Source organism: Leptosomus discolor, chromosome 15 (genome assembly GCF_034619465.1).
Source record: "Leptosomus discolor isolate bLepDis1 chromosome 15, bLepDis1.hap2, whole genome shotgun sequence".
Taxonomy (NCBI): domain Eukaryota; kingdom Metazoa; phylum Chordata; class Aves; order Leptosomiformes; family Leptosomidae; genus Leptosomus; species Leptosomus discolor.
This window is the reverse complement of record NC_141405.1, coordinates 4,106,332-4,122,825: the sequence shown is the minus strand read 5'-3', so window position 1 is coordinate 4,122,825 and position 16,494 is coordinate 4,106,332. Positions and strand designations below refer to the sequence as shown.

At 56.5% G+C, this 16,494-nt stretch overlaps 1 protein-coding gene across 1 annotated transcript in view; it reads left to right on the top strand.

The window, feature by feature from the left end:
- Positions 1 to 16,494, top strand: part of SLC39A11 (solute carrier family 39 member 11) — an 89,489-nt gene that overhangs the window by 63,667 nt on the left and 9,328 nt on the right. The window contains exon 6 of the mRNA XM_086473643.1: positions 3,709 to 3,778. Coding sequence (XP_086329769.1) covers positions 3,709 to 3,778 — 70 coding nt within the window. The remainder of the gene's footprint in view (positions 1 to 3,708; positions 3,779 to 16,494) is intronic.

Here is a 16,494-nt window from a genome sequence, read left to right as displayed (position 1 = left end):
GGGAGAGCGGAGGAGGATGGCAGGGCTCATCCCCAGGGCTGGTACGGGCTCCCAGGGCAGGGAAAATGAGTTTTCCCTTGGCTGTGGAGCTGGTGGGCGCCCCATGGTGCGATGAAGACGCGCTGCTTTCGATCAGGTCTGCGTGTCAGAAGCAGTGGGTGAGGAGACCGATGGCTATCGTGCTTTTTGCCCTCGCCCCCGCGACCAGCAGGCTGCCCTAACACCTCCCAGCGCTGTCTGGCATTAACCACAGGAGTCTCTGCAGTGACCCTCCAGCGTGGTTACTGCTCTTCAGCTGGAGGTTTTGAAGCTTTTTTTAATTTCTTTTCTCGGAAAACAAGCAGAGGGGAAAACATGCCTTTGAACGGGCGCTGCCGACTGAGCGGTTGGTAGCTGATCCTTAAGTTAGCACAGGATTAGGCTGATCCCTGGGTAACGCCTTATCAGGATAAAGCGTCTTGAATTGTAATGCCAAGGAATCCCAAGAGAGGCAAAATCCCTTTGTTTAGGTTAAATAGAAGTGTTTTCTTGACAGTGGCTGAGATTGGTCATGTTTTTCTTCCTTTTTTCTGCCATTCTGCAAAGAGATGCCGAGTGAACACCCCAGCCTGGTGCCTTCACTGCGCGAGCTCTCCAGCTAACAGGGTCGTGCGGGCCCTCCAGCTCCTCCAGCTCCATCGCCGGTTGCAAGAGGGGCTGATGACTGCTTCAGCCACTGAAACCCTAGGAAAAACCCTCTCTGACATGGGAAAGTTTCCTGTAGGACATGCCCTCCTGTCTTCCCCCCTCTTTCACATCCCAAGCTGTGGGGCTTTTGCCTTGCGCTCTGCGGAGCGGTGGCCCAACGTAAATCCTTCAGTCCTTCAGGGTTGCCTGGGACTGTGCTCCTCTTTTTGCCTTTGCTCACAAAGGAGCTGCTTCTTTTTCAAGCTGATGGCTGAGCCTTCGCTGAGTGAGGAGATCTGCCCTCCCATACCCATCTTCAGTGACCTAATGTCCCGGCCATCCATTTGCAGAGCCGTCCGTGCGGCATATCTGTAAGTGGTTGACACAGAAACATTAACCTTTCTCTTTTTGTGTCTTTTCCCACCTGAAGAAGCTGCTTGGGCTATTTATAATTTGAATGTGTGCAGAATACCCAAGAGAGGGGCTGCAACCGGAGGGCTGAGCTGGCTGTGAGCTTTGAGTGTGGGCAAACCGGCAGCAAGCTCTTCCTGCTGGTTTCCCGTGTAAATCTGTGCGTGTCTGCTCGCTTACCTGCAAAACAGAGTCGTTTGGGGGCTTGACATCGTCTTTGAAAGAGGCTGAACCTGCATTATTGAAGCAGTGAAGTCGTTGTGTGATCTTGGCAGGCTTTTCTAGATGAAATATTTGAAACAAATCGCAGCAATGGGCTGAGTGCGTCACACAGGAGCTACTCTATATAATGAGAGGCTTCCCAAGCCGCAGCAGTGACCGTGGGATGTGCTGGGGTCCCTGCTGCTCCTGGACCACGCGTGACACCGGACTTGCTTGGCCGTGAGTTCCTGTCGGAGGCTCCAGGGTCAGCAGCCCGCTGGCCCATTCGTGGTCGGGCTCGTCCTGCCCCAGCTCTCATGGGCAGCGGGGACCTGGACAAGCCCACGGCCAGGCGCGGCGGTGTCACCTCCTCCTCTCCGCGCTGGTGAGCGTCACCGCCGTGCTGCGGCTTCCACCATCAGCTGCTGCTCCCTCTCCGAAGAAGCGGTTCACTACGCACCATCTGTTGCTTTTAATTCCCCGTAATTCGTTGCCATGCGTGTGTGGTTTGTACTCTCATTAATTTGTGCTGCCGCGTTCCTTACTCCACGAGACTGGCTTTGCAGCGGGGAAATCGTTGTGGTTTTCCCCCCTCTCTCAAAGCTATTTTGGTTACACAAACGAGCACTTTCGGCCTTTGAATTTTGCTCGCTGGGCAAGTCTTGCTTCCAAAGAAATCTTTGGGAAGAGCGGCGCCTGAGCCGTTCGTGTGGAGCTCCGTTGCGTCCTCACGGCCGCGCGGAGCGCAGCCACCCGACGGCCTGAAGGAGCTCTGCCTCCCAGGGTTTGCTCGGCTGCCTGGAGGGACCTGCGAAGCCATCGCCAGCGGCTGGTGCCACCCCCTTGGCACTCGCAGCCCCCACGGCTCCGCTCCCGCCCCCGCTGCTCGCCCGGGCGGGTGGCGTTGGGGCAGCGTGAGAGCTTTGCACAAGCGTGTGATCCCTCCTGGGGTCTGGTGCGTGGGCCCTGGGTGCCTCGGTTCCTCTGCGTGTTTCCCTAGAGGGAGTGATCATCCAGTCGTGGTATTTCAGGGACAATTCGGAGTCCCCTTACCCCGTAACCCCACACGTAGGGTTGATCGCTGCTGCCATTGTCCCCGTCTCCATCCTGAGCCTTGGCACACGCCCTGGATCAGGGCTCCGAGGAGCTGTCGAGTGTTTCGGTTGGCCTCAAGGATGCAAATGCCGTGATTATCCAAGTTAGTGCTGCTTTTTACGGTGTGTTTCCAAGGCAACTGGAAATTCAGAAGACCACAAACACACACGGTCCTCTTCTTCCAAGACCTTACCCTCCGGTACACAGGTAAACACTCCCAGTGACATTTTCAACCTGTCTGAATGCTCATCTGAATTGTCCCCACTGTCCCCTCGCGTGGCTGCCAGCAGCCAGAGCGGGTAATTGCCTCCTTTGAAAGCTGTAAAACCCAACCAGCTACACAAACAGGTTTGCTTCTGTTCTTTGAGTATTTTCCTCCTCTGCTTTGCTCGGAGGGGAGCGATACCACAAAGGCTGCAAAAACCAAAAATGGGGATTTTGAACGAAAGAAGAAGAAAAAAAAATAAAGGAGCAGTGGTTTGATGCTTTCTGAAAATAAGATTTTTTTCAGGGAGGGACAAAGGAGCTGTGCTGGTGGTGGGAGGGTAAGAAAAGTTTGAGAAAGGGCAGGAGGGGGGCAGGGAAGGATGGAGCAGTTATCCCCAAGGTGCTACCCAGGAGAGGCAGCGGTGGATCGCAGGTCTCCCGCACCCGCTGCCCTCCTGGGAAGGCTCCTTGGCTGGTTTTCTTTGGGATTTATGGCAATAACTGTAGTCGAAAATTATGGGATTAACTGCAATCTAAAATAATCTGCAAGGTGGGAATTTTCTCATGGAGTTTGGGTTTCCTACTGCTTTGGAGACTGTCAGTGCAGGCGTCGTGCTGGTAGTTGGGCACGGAGAGAGCAGAAACCAGGGAGGTGGCACTGCCGGGAGCCTGGTCCCAGCTTAGCACAGCTTCTGGGGAGTTAATGGGAGAAGTTGGTGCTTGGTTCTACAACCCCCCCGTGGCACCAGTGTGCGTGACCTGGCAGAGGCAGCTCTCTGCAGAGGGCTTTGCTGGGCTGGGATCCTTTGGAACTGACTTTGATGGTTTGCGCTGCTGCGGCCCGTGTTAAGACAGCATTTCAGCTGGTGGGGGTGGCGATCTTTTCCCCTCCAGTTTGGGGAAACTGCTGGTTTGGGTTCATAAGGGGGTAGTACCCTGGGCAGTGTGGCAGGCTCTTGCATTGAGCTTCGATTAAATGCACTTGGATGGAAAGGAGAAGGGTAACGACCTGGAGCCCTGCTTTGCTGCTCGCGCCAGGCTTTGCTCCGTCGGGGCGCAGGCGGAGGGCTGGTCCCAGGGCTGTTGTAGGGTTTGACCTCACCGGGATTTTTTTCTTTCCTGTTTCAGAGGGTCTGGCAGTGGGAGTTGGATTCGGGGCTATCGGAAAATCAGCGTCTGCGACCTTCCAAAGCGCCAGGTAAGCCGCAGCGCCCCTTCTGCTCTGCGTGCGTCGGGTTTGGCGTGCGCCTTTGCCTCTTGGAAGTTGTCTGTGCGTCTGTCCCACATCGCTACTGAGCCAGGGAGGCTGGAAATGCATTGACTGAAATTTGTCTGGAAGCACAAGTGCGGGCAGAAGGAGCAGAAGAAATTCCTAGTGCTGCCGCGTTTTCCTAGTGGTTGTGCTTGTCAGATGTGACAGAAATGCAGAGATTTTCCACAAAAGCAGCATCCCCGACGGGTAGGAGCAGCTGCCGGAGCTGTTGGAAAGCGAGTGATGGCTTTGTTTTCTGTTCCTGCCAAGCAGGGCCACTAGACCCTGTAACTGGTGGCAATAAAGGCTCTGGGTCCTCCCGGCATCCCCGCTCGCCTGCTCCAACCTCGCCAGCAGCCGCTCTCGCCCGGCTCTCTTTTCGGTGGCATTGCCCCTGTGCTCCCATGCCAAACCTTTTGTGCCTCTCCCTGGGACTGGTGTGAACACGGCGGGGTTCATTCAGCCCTTCCAAACTTTCTGGAGGGGGGTTTGGGCTTCGGGTGCGTTTTCACACCAAGCGGGAACAAAACCTGGGTGTGCAGGGTGGGTGACGGCAGGGAGAGCCCCAAGCTGTGACTGGGCACACTGGGGTGTTGCTAAAGAAATGGGAGAAAGGAAGAAGTCTGGTGTGAAGCGGGAGCCGGAGGAGCTGCTGAGGCTCTGGAGGAGCTGCTGGCACCTCTTGGTGGGCGGCTCACACACGGCACCCTCCTGCCGAGGCTCCTGGACGTGCCGTTACCAAACGCTTTTCTGTTTGAGTTTCACACCCGAGGCTCGTGGCCCACCGCGTTCCCTTCGCCCTTTGGTTACCAGACCCGTGCTGTAGTTGATGTGGTTTGGGGACACACGGCGTGTGCAGTTGGTGAATAACCTGTCCAGCCTTGGTGGCTCGTGGATGAAAGTGCCGTCCTGTCTCAGCTGCCTTGCTCCTGCTAGAGGATCTGTGGGGCCCCAGGGCTGGTTTTGGATCCCTCCAGGTTGCCCAGCCCCTTCTCTGGCTGAGAACAAGCTGCACGTGTGAGGACCCTGCGAAGACATGAGCGAAACCTTCTGTACCCCTGTTAGATCCCCCGCTGATGGGGGACCCATCCTGACAGCACGGGCTGGCAGTGGGTGCGCTGCCCCGGGCACTTGGATGGCAGTAGCTGCCATTTGTGGTGTGAAAAGCAGGATACACCAGCTCTAGACACCGTATTTCTCTAACCTTTTGAAATAAAAGGCTCTTCAGAAAGCCTGCAGAGGCTCTAGAGATGCTTGAACAAAAGGACTTTTTTTCATCAGCTGCTCAGTAGAAGCTAAGAAGCCAGAAGCAGCTGGTTCTTTCTCTGTATTTACAACGGCATTAATCATGTTAGATGAAAGGTGGAGTCTGTACCATGAAAATACCAATGCAAATGTAGTCAGCTGTGAAAAGAGACAAAATAACTTCATTGCCATCAATCTGTCTGTCATTGTCATCTGCGGGCAGCCCAAAAATCGCTCCGTGTAGCCGCTCCGCCGCGAAACCGTTTGGAAATGTCCAAGAGTAAAATTTTAGGTGGTTAATTTGTGTTACGTGGGCTTGAAAAATAGCAGCGGCGTTAGAGTTGAAGTGAGCTAACGTGAGAAATAGCGCTAACTCTTTGACACATCCGAAGGGGAAATTGCTCCTTGTCCGGCCTCAGCTCTTGGGGGACACGACGTGCCCGTTATTTTGAAATAGCCTTTTAATGAAACTGCTGCGTGACTCAGTTTACCTCCTCCATTGTGCTTCTGCTTCCCCCTGGGTGTGACTAACCCCGTCAGCACCGAGCCGAGCTGGAGCTGGGGTGAGCTGCCTCTCAGGAAGGCTTATTCCTCCAAGCCTTGGATCGTGCAAAAGGATTTATGAACGCTCCGACGCGCTCAGAGCTCGAGCAAAAGATGCAGGCGCCTGGGGACGCTTGCAACGGCTGGTAGATGTTCCCAGGCTTGGCTGCGACTTGCCCACGCGAACCAGAGGACCTTCCTTGCTGATTTGTGCCCGATGAATAAACGCTGGCTGGCTGCGGGTAGCGCTGGCCTGATTGCATTGCTCCCAGAGGGGTGAAACCTCCGCGGGAGCCTGAATTCATTCCAGCTCGCTGGTGAGACGCGGCCGTGCCGTGTCCTGAAGGGCTGTTTTCAGAGCCACGGGCTTTGCAAACAAGCAGCGTGTTTGCAGAGAGACGATTAGGGAGAAGGGGCGAGCACCAGCCGCTCCGCAAACCTCAGCGGTGACGTCTGGGTGGCTGTTGAGCAAGCTCAGCGTTGGGTGTTGCAGCAGGGTCCCTGCCCAGCGGGCACAGTCCCAAGTGCTTTGCTTTTTTGTTGGACAGCCATGCTCGCCGGCTGGGTTTGGATGAGGGTTAACACCCCCCTTCCCCACACCTTGCAGGAATCCTGCCAGGCTTTTCCTCGCTGAGGACTTTCCCCCGTGCCGGCGGTGGGAAGGTTTCCCGGTGCTGCCCGCGGCAGGAGGGGTGCTGCAGGGCTCCCGTGCGCTTGGGGCTGTGCTGATGCCGAGCTCAGCGCCGGCTGAGCGTGATGAGGGACTGTTTTGGGGTTTTAAAGCACCGTGGAGCTGGGGGTGCTGCAGAGATGGGGCTGGTTGGGAGCCACGGTGGCCGGGGAGCACCGGCACGGGCGGTGTAAGCAGAATAGTGCGGGTGCAGACCCGCAGCTGATGGTCCGAATCAGGGGGATGCTTCGGGTTTTGGTTAACAACCAAAAAAGGATGATTGGGAAGCAGGGTGGGATCCTCACCTTGGAAAACACCTGGTGTTTGCGTGTGCTGGCATCACCTCTGCCGTTCCCTGACTCTCTGGGCTGCGGTGGGGTGCTGGCCTCTCACCCCTGTGCTTGCAGGATCTGTCCCGCTGGGCTCCTCCATCCATCCCATCTCCTCCGTGCTGCCTGCCAGGCCCCTGCCCGCGCTCGTCCGCGTTTCTTTGCTGCCACCGGGTGTGCAGGCTCCGTTCCTGCGATCTCGCTCCTCCGCAGCTCCTCTCCGCCGGTGCCAGGGCTCGCCCCTGGATTACAGCCCCCTCGCCTTGCCGAGTTGTTTCATTTATGGCTTGGGGCGTGGGGGGAAAACCCACTTGATCTGGCCTTTCGGGGGGTGCGAGCAAAATGCAGTCCTGTGCCCAAGGAAGGTGGGGTGTCAGCGATGGGGCTGGGTCTTTGCTTTTGTGTGCCGGGTGGGTATCGGTGCTCCTTTGGCCGGGCAGCACGCTCGAGCCTGTTTCGGAAGGGAGATGTAGGGTTTATGGCAGTTTTAGACGGGGCTTAGGATGACTTAATGTCTGCTTTTGGGGTGTTTCCCATGGGGGGCTGAGCCGCTGCTCATCCTTGGGCAGGAGCATCCCTCCCTGCGGCGGAGCATCCCTCCCTCCGTGCTGCGGGACCGTGGTTTGCCCACCCGCTTCCTCGCAAGGAGAAAAAACATCAGGAAGTCCCACAGCGGCTCCGGACCAAGCTGCTGCAGTGACCGAAAAGGAGCGAGGCCCAGAGCGAGTGTGCCTGGGGTGAAGAAGCGATGCCTTGGGTGCAGAGCAGCAGGGCCTGGTGTGGGGTGTGCAGCGAGCCCCGGGAGGGGAAACTCCTCTCCAGATGTGAGCGGGGACGCTTGAGCTGCTCCTGGCTGCCTTCCAGGCAGGAAGGTAAAGAGAAGGGCAGCCATGTCTTAAAAAAGCTGTTTTACCTCCCCCTCTTTGCACACTATCGCGCAGGGCGGGGGGGAGGAAACCTTCTCCACCTCGTGTGGCTGATTTAACAGGAACCAGATGGGGCTGGAGCTGCCGCGATCAAGACGGGCTGAATTTGCACTTCCCTTGGCCGCTCTGGGGATGCAGAGCGGGCAGGGGTGCAGGCAGGGGTGCAGGCAGGGGTGGCCAATGCTGGTGTGCTTTGTCGGTGGCTTCCCTGGGTGTAGGAAGAGAGGGGCCGGGGCAGGTCCCCGCTGCTGGCCCGTCTCTCCAAGTCCCTGCTGTGTCTTTTAGAGGACAAAACCACCCACCAGTGAACCCTGAGCCACTCATCCCATGCTGGGCTGCTGTGAGGTGGGGTCCAGGGCTGGCAGGGGGGACATCCTATGTGCCCACCCCACTGTCCCCTCTGGACCCACATCCCTTCCCTCGGGACCCGCCTCGGTGCCGCTGCGTTGGTACCCAGGACCCCGCAGCATCTCCCCTCCCACGTCCCTGCCCGCGTGGCGGGAGCTCGTGCCCTGGCTGGGAACACGAGAGCGGAGGGGCAGGTGGGGTCCTTGGGGACCTCTCTTTTTTTCCACCTCCCCATCAGAAGCTCTTCCTTTTGAGAATCAGCACGAAGGGCTGGTTATCCCCCTCCCCATTCCTCCTGGCAGCGTGCTGGTGCCTTGGCGTGATTCTTGGGTTTGGGGGGAGCCCGGTGGTGCAGAGAGGGGTCCTGGGGAGGGGGTGTGGGTGGGATTGGAGACGCAGAAGCTTGGCTCTGCTTCTCGCCGTTACAAATCCTCCGTGTGCTGTCTGTGTTCTGAAAGCAGGAGGCAGCTTGTAAGCGAGCTGTATGCAAGCACGCAAAATCCAAATCCATTTTCTCACGGAGCGTCGCTTCTTCCTGTGAGTGTGGGTTTTTCCTGTCGAAGAGGAATTCACCACAAAATTGATTTCCTCGGTCAGGATTGCAGGAACTCCTGAACGTACCTGTGTTATGCTGCAGAACGAACAGAAAACTGCCCTGTGCCAGCAGTTTTGCTTTTAACGGGAGAAAGGTTTGGGAATGTCTTTAGGATATGGACCCGCTGCCCTGAGGAGGCAGAGGGAGGGTGAGGGCTTTGCCTCCAGACAGCAGCGGCCAGGGGAGACGGGGGCAAGCGGTGAAAGCAGGACCGTTTCTGTGACCAGTCTCATCTGTGTGGTGAGCGGTGCCTGGGCTCAAACGGCTGCTTAATTTGGGGAGGAAGAGGGAATCTCTTGCGCAACTGACTTTGAGCTGCGTGGATTTCCCCTGCCAGTCCCTCCCTGCTCCTCTGCAAGGAATCGCAGCGCCGTGTTTCCAGCAGACGGGGTGTTCGCCGCGTCACCGGCTGGCAGCACAGGCAGCGGGCGATCCGACAGCTGATACTCATGGTTTTTCCCCGGCTGAGCTGCTTTCCAGCCGGCGTGTGAAGCCTGTGCACTCAGGATGCTCTTCCAGTGGAAATCATCCCCATGGAGCACGGGTGCACGGGGGCTCTTCCTCCCAGTCTCCGTATCTGTTCGGGTGTAACCTCCGAGGGTTTCATTTTGCAGCCTCAGTATTATTTTAATGGGTTTTGTGTGTATAATTTGTAAAACATGAGAAAAGTTTGTTATTAAGGCTGGAAAATCAAGCCCGCAGCTACTGGGAGATGCTGGAGACAGGATTGCCCGTGCACTCTTTGCTGGGATCTTTGTCAGCACACGTTGCAATCGCTGCCCAGGTGCCCTCTCTTCTCCCCTCTCCGGCTCCCCTGCCCTCACCGTCCATCTCTAGGTCCTTCGTGGTTTGGTTCAGGCTTCCTCCTCCACCGTAGGACGGAGGGTACGTGAGCACCGCGGTGCCTGGCTGCAGGGACAGAGCATCCTCCGAGGATGGGGGGGTCCTGGGGGGACGGGAGTCCCCGGGGACCGCTGAGCTGCCGCCTGTTCTTGTGTGACACAGCCCGGGAGCTGCGGGGCTGCGGCCAGAAAGCAGCCTTGGTCAGGCACGAGGCTGAGTCTGGTCACAAGGGACAGGATGCACCAGAAAGTAAAATATGAAAAAAAGAAGATAATTTCAACTGCGGCAGCGTTTTCAGGCCCGGGGTGATCGGTGAGGTCCAAGTTTGGCAGAGGGATCGTTTCATTTTCATTTCAGCCAGAGCTGCGAGGCGTCCCCAGCCCAGGGCTGGAGCTCCTGCCCACGCGAGTGCCCCCGCAGCATTTCGGCTGTGCCGTGGGATTCCCCCAGCCCCGGGAATTCCATGCTGGGATGATGGACGGCTCCTGCCTCGTCTGAAAGAGCATTTGTCACCTTTGCCGTAGGTTTGCTGTGCTCGTTTCACTAAATACCTGCCCGTGCGATGCTTGGAACGGCCGAGCCTGGTGCCCCAACCCCACGTATCTGTTATGTTCTGCATTTTTGAGGCTGGCTCGTGTGTGTGCTGGTGGCTCTGGGCACCTTCCCCGTGCTCCTGGCATGGATGGGGCAGAGCTGCTTCTCTGCTTCTTCCGTCAAAAATAGGAGATGAATTAGGACAGTGCAGACCTGGCCGTTACGGTGAACTGCTTGGCTGGTTGCAGGCAAGAAATATCCACAAGTCTGACCCGAACTGAAAAAGAATAAAACACGGATGGGATTTGGTTGCCCTCCTCCTCTCCAAAAGCACATGGTGCATTTTGGGTTTTAAACCAGTGGTTTCTGCAGAGCCAGAGCCGCGGCCGAGCCGTCCCCATCCCTGGTGGCTGCTCCTCTCCCGTCTGACACTAGGTGGTAACATCCATGCTCCTATCGGCCTGTTCTTGGCAGGTTTGGGGCTGGTTGGTGGTTTCACCCCGCTGTAGGGCAAGCCTTGGAGCTAACGGGACTCCCAAAAGCAGCTTTTTCACTAGAAAAAAATGCCTAGCAGAGGGCTGCTCCTTCAGATGCGAGAGAACGTTCAAATAAGGGAAACCGATACTGAGTTAAGTGCAGTAAATTACTTGGAGCAGATGAAATATATAAAGGATTGTAAGTTTGAAAAAGAAAGTGAAATGTTTTGTTAAGCCATGGGTGGTCTGGGCACCACGTCCTCCTCGAATACCCTGGGTGCAAATAATCTAGAGAGGTTAAAAGTGGTGTAGGCGAATTTTTGGCAAACCTGAGCCTTAGGATGAAGCCGAGACCCTTTAGGGGTGGGGGGCTGCGGTCGCTGCCTCTGGTTTGAAGCAGAGGGGGTGGTGGGGGCTCTGTTTGCGGTGATGATGGCAGCTTTCCCTGCGCTGCTGGGGAGCGACTCTCGGGGTTCACGTGGATCCCCTTTAGCAGCCGGAGCAGTCGGGGGGCTGAGCCAGCGGCAGGGGAACCCCTCGGCACTCAGGCGGGGAGCGGAGGCGTCTCCCCGCTGCGGGTGTCACCCCCTGGGCACGGCGCTGCCAGGGCTGGGACCTCCCTGCACTGGCCTGCACCCAGCGAGCTGTTCTCACCTAAACCCCGAGCTCCTCGGGGCAGGGAGCGATTCCTTCTCCCCTTCAGCAGCCCCCAAATCCCACCAGAGACACTGTCTCATCCTCTTCTGCAGGTATTGTTTTGTGCAGGGTCAGAGCCCCGCTCGTGGGGGTGCAGGAAGGGGGAAGAGCAGACGTCCCTGTGGGTGTAACGTTTAACTTGGGCTTAACCTTCCCCAGCTCAGCCCGACTTGCAAAGTGCTTTTGGTGCCGATGGACCATCGTGTCGTGGCACCAGAGCTCCCATCTGCCCTGGCTATATCTCCTGAAAGAAAGCTCCTCTTTAGGGCAGCTGGAGAGCGGGTGCAAGTGTGGAAGTGATGTAAACAGATATATATTTATTTCCCCCCCCCCCCCCCCCCCGCCCCGATGATGGTGGTGATGTTTCCTCCACCACAGCACAATGGTTCCCATTCATCAGCCCTTTTGCTGGGAATGCTGGCCTTGTTTTGATCTGTTGTGCCCACAGATTGTTTCCTGTCCAGCTTTGGTAAAACAGACAGAAAAGAGGCTTCGAGTTGACAGGCAGACTTTGACTATGGCTCGGAAAATATTATTTCATGGGACAGCCTGTGCCTCCCACACTGTGTCTCTCAGGCTGGAAAAAAAAAAAAAAATCGGCTTGATTAATGTACGGAGATTGAAACCAGGCAAAAATTTTATACTGTGTTTTCTTTGAATGAATGGAAATCATTGTGGTCTGAGAGACAGCAGAAGACACACTGGGTTTTTCTCTCGTTCGCACACATGCACTCTCCGTCTCTTGCTTATGAATAGATCCACAGTGGAGCTAATAAAGAGGTGCCTCGGGTAGGATCAAAACGTGGGGTCGAATCCCAACCTCTTTATCAGACCGAGGCCCTGCACAGAAGCACCTGATGGAAAAAACCCACCTATGGATGGCGGGTGAGGTGGGGCTGGACGGGGATTTCCATCATTCCCTGGGATGCCAGACAAACGCTGCTCCTGCAGCCAGGCTGCTCCTGCCCGGGGTGCAGAACAAAGCCCAGCGCTGCCGCTGGTTACAAAACAAAACTGTTGGAAGATGCTTATTAAGCACCTTTTAATTAGCCTTTCCTGAAGGTGGATGTTTATTACCAAGCGAGAGTTACCGAGCAGGGCAGGTTTCTTGTGGGCTTTTCTTTGGTGAACGGAGCGGGTGGTACCAAGGTGCGTTTTCCCCACGGCTGGTGCTCTGGAGAAGAAGGTGGTCTGGAAGGGTTTGGTGAGCCACAAGCCAGGATCGTGGCTCCTCAGCTGCTGCCTTTCTCATCCTGGCTGATGATCCTCAGCACCGATGGCTGAAGGGATGGAGAGGAGAGGAGGCTCGTGGCAGCGGCGCCGGCATCTTCCCAACAGAAGCCTGAGACGCAGATGTCCCAGCCCCGAGGTGCAAAGGGGCAGATGGGCTTCGAGAGAAGAAATGCACCATTTAGGCAGAAGAGCAGGTCCTGGTGCCAGCTGAGATGAGGCTGTGTGGATGTTCTCCTCCATCGCTTGCCGGGAGAGCTGGGGCTTCGGTTTGGCTGCAAGGGGACGGACGCCCTGTGCTCGCCCTGCTGCAGCGGCGGAGCTGACGCCTCTGCCCAAAGCCTTGTGCTTCTCTCTTTGCCCGTCAGAAAACGGTCTGCTGAGGTAAATGGGTGTTACACCTCCTCTAGGACTTTAGGGACCTGCGCTTCCCCCTCCCCAGGCCTTTCCCAGCACCTCTGTCATCTTGGAGTTCCCCCGTTCCTGTTGGAAGCCGTGGCAGATGCTGCAGGACAACGTTGGTGTGTTTGGTTTGCCCAACAGAGGATGGCCATGGCTCGTGGAGCGACGTAGCCTCCCCTCCCGCTCCTTATCCTCGATAAACAAGCTTACACTCCCAACAGACAGAAACCACACTGACCACGCTGTCTTGGCTTCCTCCTCTTCCCAAGAAAAATTACTGCTGCGTGAATAACGAAGTCAGCGTGACACCAAACACAGCAGCACGTTCAGCCTCTCCCGGCGCTACCGACAGCCCCCGTCGTCTTGCACGGCCGGGTCCGCGGGATGGGCAAAAAAAAACCGCGGTGGGAAAGCTGTGTGGCCCGCGGTGTTTTTATTGAGCTGCCTTCAAAGCTACCAGATGTTTTCCTCACCAGGAAAATATTTGTTCTCCTGCAGTGCCTGGATAGTCTGTCGTGCTGCAGACGGACCTGCTTCCCACGTTGGTGCAATGCTGGGGAGTTAAATCTGGGGTCTTACAGCGCATTGTTGCTCGGTCCCTGATGGGGACAGGTGCAGGCAGGGAGCAGAGACCTTGTATTCTGATCTTTGGATCAGGAGCAGAGCGCAAACGTTTTCCCGGTCCTCTCAAAAAAAATAGTAGCTCGGTTTGGTCACAGCAGTCCGGGTTGCTGGCAGTTGGGTTCAGGGTGAATTTCAATCTGTGGGGGAGACTTCCCCAGTGCAAACCAGATCTCTGGACCCCAGCGAGGACCCTCACCTGCCTGCAGTGCCCCGGATCCCCCAGACAATGGATGGGCGGTGGGAAGGCGCTTGTGTCCCACCATCGAGGAGATGCCGGGGGGAGCCAGGCCGAGCACCCCCCCGGCAAAGGAAACCCATTTCTGATCGACAGCTGCCATCAGGCAAGGCTTCAGCTGAGAGAGCAGCTCCTCGGTAGTTCTTGGCAGTGAACCATGTCTTGAATGGTTTACCTTGGCCTGGCGACGCTGGTCCTGCCTCCTGCCAGGCTGTGGAGGTCGGGGTGGGTCCATTCCCCCATCCCTGTGCACCGGCGCAGGGTGGATGCTTTTTGGAGGATGGTTTTCTTGGTCTTTGTGTCTTGCAAGCGGGCGCTTGGCTGGCCAGGAGTGGTTTTTCTGTTGCGTGGCTGTTTAGGGGCAGCTGCTCTTCCCGAGGCAGCCGCTGCCAGAGGTCCCTCTCGGCCGGTGATGCTGCTGGGGAGCACGTGGAGATGCTGAACTGCAGAGCAGGGCTGTGCACCGGCTGCTGGGTCCCACAGAGGTGCTGGGCAGGGGGTGAGGGAGATGGGGAGCATCTTCCAAAAGCAGCCAAACCACAGGAGGTGGAGGGCTGCTAGAGAAAACGGGTGCTTTGTGCTTCCCTGACATTCCGAAACCAGAATTCAAGGCACTCGAAGTCAGTGCCTCGGCAGGGGAAACCTGCCCGAAGTGGTGCAGCCCGTGGCGGAGCCAGGCTGAGCAGAATCCCTCGGGCTCTCTGGCTTGTGTCCGTGTGTCAGAGGCTCCTTCGCCATGCTGGTGCTGGCAAGTTTGGTGGCAACGCTTGTTCTTCTTCACTTGTCCGAGACGAGTGGGTTAAAAGCCTGTGGCAGCTCAGCCTCTGCTGGGCCCCAGCTCCTGGGGCTGGATGGGTGCTGCAGCCTTTATTTATTGCCCCAGGCTGGAGGAGGAGAAGACCTCCCAAGTCAGCAGAGAGGTCTCCAAAGCCTGGCTGGGAGCCGGGCTGCTGGCTGCGAGTCCCTCGCTGGCTCTTCACGTTTACATCACCGTTTGTATAAATAGTCTCCCCTCCTCTTCTCTCTCACTTCTTCCTTATCCCTTACTCAAGTGTCTAGACCGAGGAGGGTTTTTGGTTGATTTGTAATACTTACGAGAGACAGCTGGCCTCCCAAACAACATCTGGCTCCGTGGAAAGTCTGTGTAAGCGTTGCTTTCTTCTCTTTCTGTGGCGCTCACTGCGGCTGCAGATACAGCCTGAAGGACAGGGGATGATGCCAGGAGCAGCTCTCACGTGGAGCTCTTTGGCTTCTCACCTCCCTGCGAGGAGGCTTTGCGGGGAGCTGCCCAGCCCTTTCCCTGGGTGTGCTGTGGGCCAACGGAATGGTTTCTCGCCGAGCCACGGCTGAGTGCGGCAACGGCCCAGCAGCCCGTGGTGGCCCTGGACGAGGAGAAGGCTTCAGCTCGGCGTTTCCAAGAACCCATGAGGAGCAGCAGCTGCTGAAGGCGTTGTAACACCTCCCCAGGGCCACGGCTCACCCCGCGCCCCATGCTGGAGGTGAGGCAGCCGTGGTTTTCAGTGCAACCCTGTCAGGTGCCAAAACCCCTCTGGGGTTTTGCTGGGGAGGCTGCCCAGAGCCGGGGAGGACCACGGAGGGGTCCCAGGGCCGGCTCTCCGTGGCGCTGCAGTCACAGCAGGCGCTGCAGGGGCTGGGTTCGTCTGGAGCTGAGCTGGGGCTGGTGGGGCCAGGCTGTGCAAGCAGCCGCCCTTGAACCTGGCCCTGACTCCCCTGGGATGAAGCGCTGGGCACTGGTCCCTCAAAAAAACCCACAACCCAAAAGCCGGCAATCCTGTGTTCTCCAGGACCTTACGCAAAGGTCTCTGCTGCCCAGCTTTGACCTGCAAAGTGCACCCGTTCAGTTCCTGTTCACCTCAAAAGCAAGAGGGCAAAGAAAAAAAGCAGAGAAAGAAAAAGCCATTATCCCTGTTTATCTTATCAAGGTAATGCCAAACAAAGCTCGCTTTGAACACCAGGTTCGTCTTTGCAGCCCTGGTTGCCTGTTCCTCTCTTTAGCAGCCTGGTTTAAAAATAAACCCTCCGAGGAAGGGAAGCAATTTGAAAGAAGACATTGTTACTGTACACGATGCGATAATAGGGCCTTTTATAGCTACAGCTGTTAGTAAATTGTTTAGTTCCAGGTTTTCAGGCTGCATAAAGGAGCCGCTCCGGTGCTTTCACGCTCTCCCCCAGCGTGTTTTAACAGCGATGCGGCAGGAGAGGGAAGAGGGGAAACCATTTCAGTACTTTTAATTTTGCTTTTAGCGAACGATCCCCATCAGGCTGCAAACGTGGATGCACGAGGATCCTTCGTGAGCCCCTCAATGCAACCCCGCCACGGCAGCGAGCCCCGTGGGCTGGGACCAAGGGGGATGCTGAGCTCCATCGCGATGTTACCGCAGGCGCCTGAGAGAGGACGAGTGAAATCCTTATGGATATTTATCCATGTGTAGAGCTGGGCTTTGATTCCTTTCAGGTTCTTTTCACCCCCTTGCAGGGAGGAAGGGTAGTGCCTTCATTAACTACGCTCGTCCCTCTTCCCTCGCTTTGCTCAAGGCTTTTGATTTCTGTAGGTGATGGGGGCCGCGTATGCTGGTGGCTCCTGGATCTGGAGGACAATGCAAAAAAACCCTTAAAAAATACTCCCCCTAAACCCTTCCCCCACCCCAGTATGTTATTTGCACTGAGATTTCCGCGGCACGTAAAAGAATTTTCTAGGTGCTGCGTGCTTACGATTGGAAGATTCTTACAGAAAGGGGAGGGTTGGCGGTTTTGCACGAAGCTATAAACATTAGTTGGCAGGTATTATCGGGAATTTTTATAGGTGGGCCGTAATCCCAGCCCTGCTTTTAGACCACCCAGCTTCTGCGTGTGTTTTAATTTTTTTAAAAATATTTTAATAACCTTTATAAGGTTCTAGATCTCCCTCCAGCTCTAGCCCTGCCCGAGATCAATGCGACCACATC